This window comes from Protopterus annectens, chromosome 8.part0 (assembly GCF_019279795.1).
Source record: "Protopterus annectens isolate FY-2018-M chromosome 8.part0, PAN1.0, whole genome shotgun sequence".
NCBI classification, from domain to species: domain Eukaryota; kingdom Metazoa; phylum Chordata; order Ceratodontiformes; family Protopteridae; genus Protopterus; species Protopterus annectens.
In genome coordinates, this window is record NC_056741.1 from 246,865,928 (window position 1) to 246,881,284 (window position 15,357).

The following is a 15,357-nucleotide window of genomic DNA, read 5'->3' on the forward strand; positions in this document are numbered from 1 at the left end:
CTAACCAAATGGGAAAGGTTATTTCAAGTACAAAAAGGGAAACTGGCTTGGATTAAAATGGCCAGCAAGGGTAGGTAGCCTAGTACTTACCTATGAACCGCTAAATTAGACACTGGGTTTAGCATGAGCATTTAAAAAAATACTTGGACATGAAAACAGAAACTACACTAGCCCTCATGTAAAGGTTATTTCCTCCAAAGTATTAGCTATTGAATCTACCAGCAAGCTTTTAAATTTAGTACAAGCTGAAGATCATAACTTAATAACAAAGTTTTAAAAGAATTGTCTGAAATAATTAGTAAACCTTTAGAATACATCTTTAAACATAGGTTTTGAGAAAGGTCTGTACCATTTGATTGTAAAGACAGAAGCATTTTTCCTACTAGGTATCACAATGGCTTTAAATCAGCATTTGAAAAGACTTTAAACTATGAAGCAAACTGTGTTAAATGGTTTCCTTAAAGGTTTTACATTCTTGTAAGTGTCTTTCAAGTCCTGCTCCCTAATGTGAACATGTCAGAAAGTCTCCATTTGCAAGGTTATTCATGCAGCTTATCATGTATCATAATAATAGGTCAATGTCCACATGAGTTGCCCTTGTCTGGACAGTCTGTATTGTACATGTAAGACGTGGCCTTTAGTACTAAACACAACAACACAGAGCTAACAGATTCCCTCCTCCCCTTCTTTATCTCATTCCCTCCAATATAGCTCTTTTGAGTGTGTACGTTGGCGCAGTGGTTAGCATTGTAGCCTGACAGCAAGAGGTTCTCTAGTTCGATTCTCGGCTGTAGTGCCTTCTGTGCAGAGTCTGCATGTCTTCTCTGCATTCTTGCGAGTCTCCTCCTGGTGCCTCCCACATTCCAAAGAAATGTGTGTAGAGTGTTTCTCCTCAGGCTTCCACTGAAAATGGGTTCTGTTCCAGTCGGACTTTCCTGGTAAACAAATGTTAAATAAATAAATAACAAAAAAAAAAAAAAAAAAAAACCTCCCAGTGGGTGTGGCTTGAGCCTTAGTTATCACCTTACAGTTCTAACAAATGCTCATTTAAAAAAATAGAGGTCAAATATCAATACAATTGTCTTTGTCATCTTTTCAAGATAAAATATTGTGATACCTTATATGTAGCATGGTTTTGGAAGTATTAATGCAAATATGAGCAAGCAATATTTGACACTTACAGGCGCAGTAGGAGGTAACGGCAGAAACGACTGGAGGTGCACTCGGCTGTAATGAGAGACACCACACTGCTGTGATGCCCAGAAACTCTTACTTGACAGTACATATAACCTGAAGGAACATTTTGTCCGTTGGCAGTAATACTGCATTCGTACAGTGTGCATCTTACACATGATTATACTCTCTTATATGCTTTCCCACTCATTTGTTTATGCACTGCTTCAATTTCCTGATGAACACCGCACTACACAGGAGTGAATGAATGTCAGGAAAGGCAAAATGCAACTGTTATTTAATACATTTAGATTCCTTTCACCTGCAAAGTGGGTGGATGTGCTTCCATAAGTTCACACAGCCTTATGGGGAAAAGCTGAATATTTTATTGCAAAACAAAGTATTTACCTTTCAGTGCAGCTGCCTTAACAGTAAGAAAATAATTAAAAGGAAGTGCAGGGCTCAGTCACCCACACTGAGTGTACGATCAGACTGTGCAAACAGACCTTAAAACTGCTGCTGTATAATTCAGCACCTTCTCCCATTTACTCAATCCTATTTAGTGTGATATTTCAGGAAGGGCACTACAGATAAGTCAGAGAATACATAGTTTTCTTTGTTCCTTAATTGAATCCTGTACCCTCCCAATAGTTCATATTTATCTGTGGACGTTGGTGATGCCCTTAAAGTAAATCCCTTTCTACTTACAAACCTGCAGTGGCACCTTCCTGAGGATTCAGAACAAACCTCAGCACTTGTGGTAATAGCTGCAGAAAAAGGGGATGCTTCTGCGATACAGTAATTTTCAGTTCAGATGCACATCATCCTCAATGAGAAAAGGCTTCATTACTGGCTACGTTGTATGTCTCTGAATAGCTTTTAACTACTACAAATACTAATCAGCACTTTCCTGTGGAAGTTAACATTGATGACCTATGCACCACATTGGCACGGACACCTCACACACACACACACACACACACACACACACACACACACACACACACACACACACACACACACACACACACACACACACACACACTCACCACGTAACCCATACCTTTTCCTGAGCTGTGGGAATGTTCCCAATGTCTCCTTTTATGTTTTACCTGCCCCTGTACATAACAGATGATTACAGTCAGTCAATAATGCCTGCCATTAGAGTTTCGTTCTTCTTACTGAGCAGAAACTGCATTGCAATGCTAGATCTTTTGCTCTAGTAACTTTTTAAATGACTTCAAGCCACATTTCAAAATTCTCCAAGGTGTTGTCTAGTGTACCTCCTAACTTTGTTCTGAAGCCCATCCCCCCCCCCACACACACACACACACTCCCATCCCTCTCAAATGTCCCGGAGGCACACTTGTCAGCTGTCCAGATTTTCACCTCATAGTTTTGTTCTGCTCCTTATAAAATTTGTGGTTTTCTGCACATCCACTGAAAATTGCAGTCCATACATACATGACAGACATTTGAGTTTCAGACTACATATCCTTCAGTAAATATGTGCTAATGCAAAAGCTGCTATTCCAGCAACTAAGTTTATATAAACAATAAATGAAAATCTATCCCTGATTGCAGGCTTCTGTTCCCTACATTATTTTTAGATTCACCCAGATTTACTGTGCTAGCAGGATGAGAGGTATGCTTATAGGTGCCCTTTCCCTCTCCTTCATAACTGACAAAATGCTACAGTCCTTGAATAATGTTCATCAACCTTATTATACTGCAAAAAAAGCCTTGCTATACTAATGCATCAGTCAGCATGGTGGGTTAATGATGATGTTTCTTGTATCAAGTACGTAAGGTTTAAAGCCTACCCCCCCCACACTTCTGCATCATCCCTGGTGTCTAGTGGTGGCGCACAGGGCTACTATCCTTTGTAGAACATAGGTGGGTACAGGGTTTGAATCTTTTTAGTGCCCCTAAGGCATGATATTTATTGTATCCTTGGTGTCTAGTGGTTCCACCCCCAACCCACATCATATATATATATATGTATATAGTATCCCTGGTGTTTATTGCCCCCCCAACCCACATCATCTTTAATTTTTTTTTAAATAAATGCCTTTACTGCATGCTGTACAGGAATATCCCTGGTGTTGAGTGCCCCCCCCCTCCCACCCCATGTCTTCTTTATATTTTTTTCCTAAGGATTTTTTATAGTCATGATATGCAGAGTATCCCTGGTGCTGAATTTTCCCCTCAACCAATGTCTTGTTTAAGACACAGTAGTAAAGCGTTATCTATTCCTGGTGGCTAATGCTCCCCCCAACCCATGTCTTGTTAAAGTGCCACTAAGGCACAATGTTAAAGATACATCCCTGGTGACTACTGTTCCCCTGACCCAGTGTTGCAGGATTTGCAATTAGTCTGGGGAATGTAGAGGTATCACAGCTCCTCCAAAAAGTACAGTTTTGTACCTACCATAAATGTAGATGTCCGAACTGGATAGCATCTGCAGTCATAACAAGTGGGTTGTCCTGTCGTCAGGCAGCCCTTCAGTCGGCCGGATTCCAAAGTCCGGGTCCGGCTTCGGCTGATGTCGCACTCCACCCGACATCATCTCTGTTGGTCTTCGGGTATAAAGGCATCAGCCAACGCCATTTTCCTCAGTGTTTCTTGCCCCAGATGCCAGTAGCCCTCTTGCAGGCTAAAATTTGGATAGATGCCAATGTTTCCAAATAGATAGAGGTAAACACAACAATAAGCATGTATGTACATATACACAAACAAATACACCATAAAAGACTCCCCCCCAACAGCTAGCTATTAGAAGGGTAAACACCCTAGGAGTACCACAGAGGGGATGGAGGGAGGGTAATCCTGACTGCAGATGCTATCCAGTTCGGACATCTACATTTATGGTAGGTACAAAACTGTACTATGTCCTTCATGGATGCATCTGCAGTCATAACAAGTGGGTAGAATACCATAGCCAACTAGGGGAGGAGGATAAAAGTAGATTATGGTGTGTTTAGGATCCCTTGCAGTACAGCAGTGGCAAACCCTGCTCGGGATCTGGAATATAGAGGCAAATTATAATGCTTGGCAAATGTATGCACGGAGGTCCAAGTAGCCGCCTCAATAATGTCTTTGGTTGCCACTCCTCGTAAGAAGGCTGTGGTAGTGGCTGTTGCTCTTGTAGAATGAGGTCTTATGTTCTGTGGAGTTGGTTTTCCATGGAAGGAGTAACAGAATCGTATGCAATTTCCTATCCATTTGGAGATTGTCTGTTTGGAAATAGCTTTTCCTTCCCTTCCTGTTGCATAGGCTACAAAAGTTGGTCAGTCTTTCTGCTATTTTTGTTCTGTCCAAGTAGTAGCGTAGCTGTCTATGTACATCCAAGGTATGCAGTATTCTTTCCCTCTGTTTTGTGGGTTGGGAAAGAAGGTAGGTAGGTGGATTGCCTGGTTTAAAGACACTCTGGATACCACCTTAGGCATAAATGTAGGATTAGTCCTCATGGACACTCTATCTTGGTGGAAGATTAGGAAGGGTTGCACTGCCATTAAGGCCTGTAGTTCTGAAACCCTCCTTGCTGAAGTAATTGCCAGTAGGAAAGCAGTTTTCCATGACAGGTGTTGTAGGTCTGCTGTTGCTGCTGGTTCAAAGGGTGCTAGTGTCAACTTTTCTAGCACAAAGTTTAAATCCCAAGCTGGTAATGGTGGTTTCCTTGGAGGTTTTACATTCTTGATTCCTCTGAGGAATTGCCTGAGCAAAGGGTGCGAAAAACAGGTGTATCAAAGCTGTATTCTGCTGAAATAGCTGATGCATGTATCTTGATGGAGGAGTAGGACAGGCCTGAATGAAGAAGTTCGCCAGATACTCCAGAATGTTAGGCATATCTATGTTTGACACATCTTTTCCTCTTTCCGTACTCCAGATGACAAACCTTTTCCATTTTCCAGCATAGTTCCTTCTTGTTGAAGGTCTGCGTGCTTCAAGAATAATGTATTTAACTCTTTGGGAAAGTTCTGGAATAGCTGCTGTTATGTGATGTTCCATGCAGTCAGTTGCAAGGTTTTTAGGTTTGGATGTATGATGCTGTAGTTGTTCTGCGTTAACATCAAAGGCATCAAGGGAATTGTCCACATATTGTTCCGAGACATGCTCCTCAGTAGTGGGTACCAGTGTTGTCTTGGCCAGTTTGGAGCTATCAGGATTATCCTTGGACGTTCTTCCTTGATTTTCAGTAGTACCTTGTGTATCAAAGGAAGAGGGGAATGCATATGCTGTTAGGCCTTTCCAGTTGAAAGAGAGCGAATCCACTTTCCATGCTAATGGGTGGAATGTCCTTGTGCAGAATTTTTTGAGCTGGTGATTGAGAGGTGATGCGAATAGGTCTATCTGTGGCATTCCCCATTTCTTTGAGATGGTCTTGAAGATGTCCGGGTGAAGCTTCCATTCGTGGGCATCCAGTGGTTCTGCTTAATATGTCTGCTAGGGTATTGTCTTTCCCTGGTACAAATATTGCCTGTAACTGGATGTTGTAGCTGAGTGCCAGGGTCCACAGCTCCAAGGTCATTCTGCATAGGGGTATGAATGAGTGCCTCCCTGTTTGTTGATGTACCACATGACTGTGGTGTTGTCTGTCCTTATCATCAACTGGCCCTCTTTGAGAAATGGTTTGAACTTTTGGATTGCCAGTTTTACTGCCAGCATTTCTTTTAGGTTGATGTGCAGTTGAAGTTGATCCTGTGTCCACAATCCTTGCACGCATTTGTCCAGCATGTGGGCCCCCCATCCTAGGTCTGAAGCGTCTGTTGTGATGGTCTGGCTTGCTTGACATCTGCGAAAGGGTAGGCCTGGGTTTGACTGGCATGCCTGAGCCCACCATAGGAACTCCTGTTTTAAGCATGGAATTAGTGGGATTTCTGTTTCTAGACTGTGTCTGTGTTGGGACCATAAATTCTTTAGGTACCACTGTAGTTTTCTCATATGTAGTCTGGCAAATGGAACCAAGATTATGCATGATGCCATGAAGCCCAAGGCCTGCAGTACTTTTCTTGCTGTTAACTTGTTCAGTTTTGTTAGTGCCAAGAAGTATAGAGGAGTTCTTTTGTTTTTCTGTAGTCAGGAATGCCATTTGTTTTACTGTGTCCAATTCAGCCCAAGAATGTCCTTGTTTGGGATGGTATCAGCCTTGACTTTTGTAAATTGACTGTGTATCCCAGTGCTTGTAGCAAGTAAATGACCCTTTGTAAGTCTGTTGTCAGCTTGCTTTTGTTGTCCCCTTGTAGCAGGCAGTCGTCCAGGTATGGGTAAATTTGAATTCCCTGAAGTCTGCAATGGGCGATTACTGATGCCAGGCATTTTGTGAATACTCTGGGCAGTAGATAAGCCAAAAGGCAATGCTGAGAATTGATAGTGCTCTGATCCTGCAAGAAATCTGAGGTATCTTCTGCAGATTGGTCGAATGGGGATGTGCAGGTATGCCTCCTTGAGATCTAGAGTTACCAGCCAAGACTCCTTGCCCAGCATGGGAAGAAGTTGCTGTAGGGTCAGCATTTTGAATTTTGGGACAATGATGTATGTATTTAAGGTGGACAGGTCGAGAATTGGTCTCCAACTTTTTTCCTTTCTTGGAACTAGGAATAGTCTGGAGTAGAACCCCTTTCCTTGCTCTGCTGTTGGCACTCTTTCCACAGCTCTCATGTTTGCTAACTCCATTATCTGGCGTAGAGCCTCTGTTTTTTGATTTGGAGGTAGATTTGGCATTCCTCTTTTGACTGGAAAAGTGTGGAAGTGAAACCGGTAACCTTGATCTATGGTTTGTAAAATCCACTTGTCCTTTGTTATGTAGTGCCAGTTCTTTGAAAATAAGGTTAACTTTCCACCTAGAGGAGCTGCTATTTGTTCCCTGGTAGGCGGATTTAGGGTTAAGTCACTGTGGTTGTGTTGATGTAGTGGCAGTGGCTGTGTCTGTGCCTCTGTTGTTACCTTGCCACTGTCTTCCTCTGTAGGCACCTCCTCTGGATTGGTTTCTGCCTCTGGAACGTCTATTCCTGCCCCTTTGAAATTTTGTGGAGTCAGGAAAGGACCAATTTTTGGCAGGCCAGTTCCTGCTAAACCTTGGGGGTTGAACCTGCAAGAAATCTTTAACAGTTTGAACAGATTTTGCCTTTTCTTCCATTTTCTTCATAACCTGCTGGGCAGATGTACCAAACAAGCTTGTCTTGTCCATAGGAGCATCTAGCAACTTAGCTTTAACATGATCCGGTAAAGCTTGTTCCTTTAGCCATGCATGCCTTCTTATCACTGTGCCTGTCATGGCTGATCTAAATGAAGCCTCCAGTGCATCATAGCCACATTTTAAGGAATGGTTGCTAACCTGTTGTATGTTATTTACCATCTCTAATACATATTTCTTATCAAGAGATTCATCAGTGGTTAGTTTTTAGTTAACTGATCCAGCATAAACTCTTGGTATTGTATCATGTGAAACTGACAGTTTAAAGCTCTAGCTGAGAGAGTAGCTGAAGTGTAGGCCTTTTACCCCATCTGTCTAATGACCTTGCTTCCCTTTCAGAAGGAATAGGGTTTTAGCTATGGTCGCTACTGCCTTGGGGCCCTGGGATATAGTTTCTGGGTCTGCAAGTGGAGCCTTGTAAAGGTGGTGATGAGTATCTGGCACCCTGTAAAATCTGTCTGGTTTGGCAGGGGCTGGGGTAAAGAATCTGGAGCGGAGCAAACATCACTGAAAGCATCATCCACCACAGAGAGAACAGGGGTATAGCTAAGGGCCTGTGCTGTGGGAGGTGCAGAAAGGTCCTAAGTCTTTTCTGGAGTCTGAAAAATCCTGTTGCTGCCATTGGAACTGTTCTCGCATGGCATGCAAGGTTTCCCAAAGGAGAATTCTTCTGGTGGGGAAGCAGCTGGGATGGATTCTTCAGCATCAGAATCTTCAAAATTGGAGAAGGGAGCCTCTGGCTGGTCAGTTATGTCTGATTCATCAGCAGAATCATCAGAGGACACTGGCTCGGGGCTCTGCCCTAGGTCTCTTCTCTGGGGCTGAGAGGCCCTGTCTGGGTGAGATTGAGATCCTCTAATTAAAGAAATTAAATCTTCTGCCAAAGTAAGCATTTGAGAACTAGAAGAGGGCTTGGATGGGGGTGGTTTAACAGGCACTGTTTTAGTAGTCTTGGCAGCTTTAGCCCTGGCGAAGGCCTTAATGGACATGGCTGCTGGAGGCCTAGCAGCACCACGTGCTGGGGTAGAAACATCCAAGGGGATGGTGTCTGATAAGTCAACCACCGTAGTGGGTAAAATTTCTGAAGTCGTTTCAAGAGTTGTAGCAGGGGCCTCAGTTGTAGGAATAGGTTCAGCTGTACTTTGTTCAGTTTTCTCGGTTTCGGCCGAAACCGAGACACTCGCGGGTTGCTTGACCATGGTTTCGGCCGAAACCGCGGACCGCGAGTGTCGGTCTTTATCTTTGCATTTTTTGCCAGATTGGGTAGTCGGAGGATCCGACGGCATAATGTACGCAAAATCAGAACCAAAAAACTGTTCTGCGAACTCCGACCGACGCCTAAGCGTTCGTCGGTTGAAAGAAGCACAGGCCGAACAGGCTGCTATGTCGTGGGCTGGGCCTAAACAAGGCAGACAGTAAGAGTGGAAATCTTTATGAGGTATTTGTTTCCCACAGTTTAAACAATTGTTAACTTTTTCTGACATCGGCTGAGGCAGGAAAGAGTCCCCAACGGGGTACTTAGCTTTAGAAGTCTTCGAAGTAGTATTCGGTAGAAGTAATCTCTGGATCCGACCGACCGGCACTTGCGAACAGCTTCTGCTTCGGGCGCCACGCGGCAAGAAAGACTGAGGAAAATGGTGTCGGCTGATGCCTTTATACCCGAAGACCAACAGAGATGACGTCGGGTGGAGTGCGACATCAGCCGAAGCCGGACCCGGACTTTGGAATCCGGCCGACTGAAGGGCTGCCTGACGACAGGACAACCCACTTGTTATGACTGCAGATGCATCCATGAAGGACATCACACCCAATACACATCCCCACATCTCCAACTGATTGCATTCACAGGCACACACACCCATTCACACAGGTGCATATACCATCCACTTGACTGCACTCACAGACACACACACAAACCTACCCTATCCCCCTACAATGACCTTGCAGGCAGGCAAACACACATATCCTGCCACACGTAGACATATGCCAACATTACCTGCCCGCCAGTCTAACTGATGCCTACCTCTAGACAGATAGATGACGCAAGATTTTGGCCAAGTCCATTAACACGAGCAGCCACATTACTTTATGTAGTCGAATGATTTTTCTGAATAACTCATCTGCGTAAATTGGCATATGTTTATTGGGAAAGTCTGACTGGGCAGTGCCCTTTTTCACTGGAGGTCCATGGGAAATTTACCACAGGTAGTTCCAGTGGACAGCACATGGCTAAGTCAGCATATGCCTTTCCCCCTGAATGTCTGATTAGCATGACCATGGAGACACATCACCGCACTGCTGTGCATCTTCATGGTAAAGCACCGTGGTAGACCTGCCTATGAATATGAAATGGTAACTGTGATGTGTACACCTTGGGGTAAAATTTTTGAATTGGCCCCTGTGTGTATTGTTGAAAACTACAGAAAATGAGTGGAAGCTCGGCATCAGAACAAACGATTAGGATAATTAAACTTGGAAGAAATGCTTTTTTTCATCTCACTAAAATGTCAGAACAGTTTACATGAACTACCTCTTATGGCATACTTGACCAGATGCTATTACATAATGGCATTTACAAAGCAGACACAGAACTTTGTCAGATGCTAAGTATTTAAAATCCAAACCACATTCCCGGTACTGTCAGTGTGCATAAATTGGAAAATAAAACAAACATCTCAAGAGGAACCACTGCAAGATATTGTTGGGCACTTTTACCTGTTTATTACAAGACCGATTTGTCTATAGTACTTTAATGAAAAATTTCTCAAAATAATAGCCTACAGTTTCAAGAAGTTCTTCTTTCTTGTTTTGGAACAGATAAAACAATATGAGCGGGCAGGATTGGAAACATTTTTGAATGATAAAGAACTATCTTGCCAGCTACGTTTGAAGCCAATCATTATATCTGGATTCCATCAATAAATACTAAATGTATTCTGAAAACAGATGCTGTGAAACTGTAATTCTGTTACATCTGTGTACATATTGTAAAATATAGTGTACTTTTTTTTATTACTTTTGCTTTGATTGGTTGCTGAATGATGGATTTGTGGGGACAGCTTAAGTGCTTCTTTGCTTCATTTTTTTGTTCTCAAGGTGAAAATGCTCAACTATTTCCTAGCTGTCGTTTCACTCATGGTGTACTGTTTATTTCAGATAGTAAGTATTTTTCAAATACCAGAAACCTGGCTGGTGTAATCAGTGTGGTTTTTTTTTGGTGTAATCAGTGACCAGGTTCCCATGTATTACAAAGCACTGGAAATTCCCCACAAAACAGGCCCAAGTTGGTGGGTGTATATCATGTCCTCGAAAAGTCAGTTCAGCGAACGACATTTACATCGAAAATGCCCCCCCCCCCCCCACCCGCTAATTATAGATAACAACTCTGAGATCACACTACCGTGAGGAAAGGGCAAATTTTCTGATCTTCACTGTACCGCGATCTCACTATGAACAGTTCGCCGAATGGCATTTCAAAGTAAAATGCGGTTTGCTGAAATGACATTTTGAAGATATAATATAGACCCAAGTTGGCAAAGCATCTTCATGTAATCCTTTTTTTTTATGAAGTCTCAAGTAGTGGAGTCAGAGGTGCCCGACTCAAAATTCCCTTGATTTGATATTACTGTTACTAGTTCAATAGGTGATCTGGCATTACGGTATCAGACTGAAATGTGAAAAGTTAGTTAACTGCTATACTATGTTAACAATCTTCACTTGTCACCTTATTACACTGTAGGAGCAGCAGCTTTTATTTTGTAAAATTTTGTAAATAATTAGATACATCCAAGATTCTTCCTTTAGAAATAAATGTTATAAATTATTTAAGATTTACCTTTTCGTTGAGTTCCACATGTCCACCTTTAGAGATAGAAAACAGAAACCGTTATTAAGTTTTGTTTAGAACAGATTACATTTTCAAACGGAGACAACACAAGTCTATGAAATACTAACATGGCATTCGTGCTAGTGCTTGTAAATTATTTTCAAGAAAAAATATTCAGTACCTTTGAGTTACATAAAAAGTAGTATTAAAAATATGTTTACATTTTGATGCAGATTGGCTGAATAATTCCCCAAAATTTTACCACAGCTGATATATTTAAACTTTTTTATTGTTGATTTGATGGGAGCATCTAACCTATGGCTCTCATTCTGAGGCAGAGAAAGGAAAACACTACCTCCTGCAGTACAGATGACAAATTTGTTTTGCAGTTTCCAGATCAGATGTCTACTTATTTTCTTAACAGAAACACCGATTCATTGTGTACCACAATTTCATTTTTTACTTACTGTACAATTCCCATGCATGGTGCACTTGTTATTTTGACACTGATTGTTGATACAACCATTTTATAGTTCGTATAATACTATTAAGCTAATCTCATATCAGACTATCACTACTTCCATTAAACTTTCAATAATGTGTCATTAAACATGTACGCATTTATACTAGAAACAACTATTCTATCTCATCTTAATATCCAGATTGATTTAACATTCCTTCTTAAAAAGAAACAATTAAATGCATGTTAAATTTTTACAATATAATTTGAGATCATGAATTATCTAGTGGATCATATTGTTCCCTTATGACGATATCACAAATCTTTACAATTGGACTGGTTACCTCTCACCTTATATCACAATTTACTTTATTAACTAGAACTATGTTTTAGGTGCTTATGTCAATGCTCATCCAATCTCAATTTCCATTACAGAATCCTATACAACCCATTTTTATTAGGGAGTTTTGTTTCTGATCTGTAATAGTTCTCAGCTCCATATTTTTAATCTGGGTAATCATTTTTTACCTCCTTTATGGACAGTATGACTCTAGTTTTCTACCTTCTAGTCAACTAATCTAAAAGGGTGGCGAAAGCCAAACACACTCTGGTTAGGCTTGTAAATGCCCTAGGGCAGATAGCCTAGTATCAACCTATGAAGTTATGGCTTTCTTGGCCATTATCAACACTAAAAAAGCAATGCCGCTATTTCATTAGATCATGCTATTTTACACCAATTCAACAATAAGACTCCTATACTTTTCTGACGATAAGGCTTGGCATATCTTTCAGACGATAAGGCTTGGCATATCTTTCAATTAACTTTTGTACTAAACCACTCTGTACATTCCCAAAAGATATGCTGTCAAGAGAGTGTTTTTTGACCATCACATCTCTAACATATGCCTCAAGTCTTTGGGAACTTTCCAATAACCACCATCAGGCTCTACTGACCTTTTCCATGAGGGCAAGGCCTGTAAGCTCTGAAGTGTATTTTAGGACAGCTATGTTTCAAGGATAACGTGGAGTCAAACTGCTTAACATGCAAGTATATTCCACAGCAATGGGATACACATGGCAATAAACATCTCTCTTTGTTTAGTTTTGTCTGGTGTAAATCGAGATCTCTTGTTCTAGTGTTGGCTGTACTATTTGATATAATCGAGAAAGAAGAAGTCACAGGCAACAGGGCCCCAAAGGGCACTGAAAGCAAGGCATAGGGCTCCCCTCAAGAGGCTATATGACATGGAGAATAGAGAGAGAGGGATTCCAGAATCTACTGAGAACTATGATTTTTGAGGCACAAGACCATTTTTGCTAGGAACCTCTGTTTTTTTTTTTTTTTGAGTTTTATGAAGTGTCTAGTAAAATAAATTCCAAAGGATGCATTATATTCAATAATGGGTCTAACCAGGGCAGACTACAGGTCAACAATAGTTTCCTTGATTTTAGGTGACATGTTACATGCTGATTAGAGGAGGAGCCATCCACTCAGGTACACAAGTCCCTAATCACAGACACACAAAAGAGTGGGATGTCACTGATAAAATAGGTGGTATGATTTGTTATTTTCAGAAGGCAAATGGTAATGCCTACCAAGCTAATTGCTTAATGCAATTATCTTTACCTTGAATCTAGGCATCATTCTAGGTCAGGGGATGATACCACTGAAAAGCAGATTCTTATTAATAACTGAAGCATGAGTAGCATGTGCCAGCAAGTCCTTATGCATGTCCTTCATGCCTTTTGTGACAAGAGTCTTCACTCCAGCATTGGCTTGGATCATGTTATAGCTATACTTCCTTGAGGAGAGGGTCCTAAGTGCTTCTGATATTTCAGCAATCCTGGATCCTGGGATATAGACACCTGTAACCTTGTCTTAGTATAGTCTAGTAAGCATGGAGTCAGTGCATCTAACAATGGAATCAGTTATTAGGAAGTTTCTAAAAGCTGATATATTCTTATTACACAATGGAGAGTTATGCTGTTGGTGACATGAAATGGTGCATACAGAAGATGTATTATGGGTTTTCATTGTTACCATGTCATAAAAGTGTTCTAGGAGGTTTTAGTAGTGATTTTTTATGTCATCAGCATGTAACAGTTTAGTGCGGTCAATATTAGGGTGTTGCATTCCTGTGGATTGGGGAAAACAGTATAATGTTCACTGCATGTATAAGAATTCAAGGGGGGTGCCTCCAAGACAGATGTGCTTGTACCTCTCAGAGACAGAATCTGTAAGGTTAAACAAGAGTTCATTATCAGTACGCATGAGGCAATTCTTTTGCTATAGGATACCAAGTGCTAGGAGGCTGCCAATAGAAGGAGTTCTTTTCTGGCCTCAGTTATTAAATCTACTATTTATGGTTTAAGAAATTTACTATCCAGCTTCCACATATCTTCCTTCAACTCTAACATTACACCTGTATATAGTTTACTCAACTTTCATAATAATATACTAAACATGCGGATGACTTCAACACCCTAATTATCTTTGGGAGACTTCCATGTCAGCCTCCTAGGTCCCAGTCAAACCAACATCCTACAGACCTTCACAGATCTTGGAAACTCTCAACAACATAATAACTCAATCTGCCCCAACCCATTGTCAGGAAACAGTCCTCCACCAGACTGTGTAATAGCTAACATCACCCCCAAATGTCAAAGTTTCTCCTCACAAACAGTTATGAACCACTGTCCAATTGTCTTTTTCTTTACCAGGAGCTTCCATAATGGTTTTGTACCTGAAACTTGGAGAGCAGCTTGCATTGTCTTCCTCCATAACATCTGCCCAATCACTGATCCTGTGAATTATAGACAAATTAGCCTTACGAGTTTAATTTATAAGGTATTGGAACATATCAGTGTGGAATTTATAAATAAGGATTTTGGTAGTGTACAATACCTTGACTCAAAGCAATCTGGTTTTGTGATGAGCAGATTCTGTCTACTAAATCTGCTTGACTTTTCTGAGTCACTGAGGCAATGGATGAAGGCAAATCAGTATACACCACTATCTGGACCTAGTCACGTCTTTAAATATTAACCCACACTCTGGCATCATCAACAAACTGACCCAACTAGATATAAACCCTTGTGGAACTTGATGGACAGCCAGAACCCATTCAATCAGGGGAGGCGGTGTACTTTCCTCAAAGAAGGCTCACCAGTGGTGTCCCATAGGGTTTTGTTCTGAGACCACTACTCTTTGTTATATAAGTTGTTGATCTCAAAGCTGACATCATTGGACTCTGGCTCACCAAGTTTGCTGATTACTGCAAAAGACTGCCATAAAACATGCCAGATGGCATCCATATCCTTCACAAGGGCCTTGCCCATAAAAATTCATGCTGTCAGGACCAAGGACTGAATCTTAATACAAGGAAATTCTAACAAAAGGTTATAGCATTTTCAGACTTGATAGGTTAAACAAACAGGGTGGTGGCATTGCTATCATGCTTAAGGACTCCCTTAAACTAGTCCAACTAAGCTGCTCTCCCGCATACCCCAGATGATATGTTCCAATACCCCTGGACCTCCAAAACTCTGAAATATTAACCACATGCCTAGAAATCAATTCCCACATAACAACAATAATAATCATCACTACCTACCCCCCCCGAAAAAAAAAAACTACTCATCATAGAAAACCTGCTCTGTTGGGCATTAAATAACTTCAACCAAGAAACAATAATACTAGGA

General features: G+C 41.3%; 1 protein-coding gene across 3 annotated transcripts in view; it reads right to left on the minus strand.

Annotated features, from left to right (window-relative positions):
- The window catches only part of NUDT17 (nudix hydrolase 17), a 203,969-nt gene that overhangs the window by 145,168 nt on the left and 43,444 nt on the right, over positions 1–15,357 (minus strand). For all 3 annotated transcript variants that reach the window (XM_044079723.1, XM_044079724.1, XM_044079725.1), the window contains exon 4: positions 11,205–11,230. In XM_044079723.1, coding sequence (XP_043935658.1) covers positions 11,205–11,230 — 26 coding nt within the window. The remainder of the gene's footprint in view (positions 1–11,204; positions 11,231–15,357) is intronic.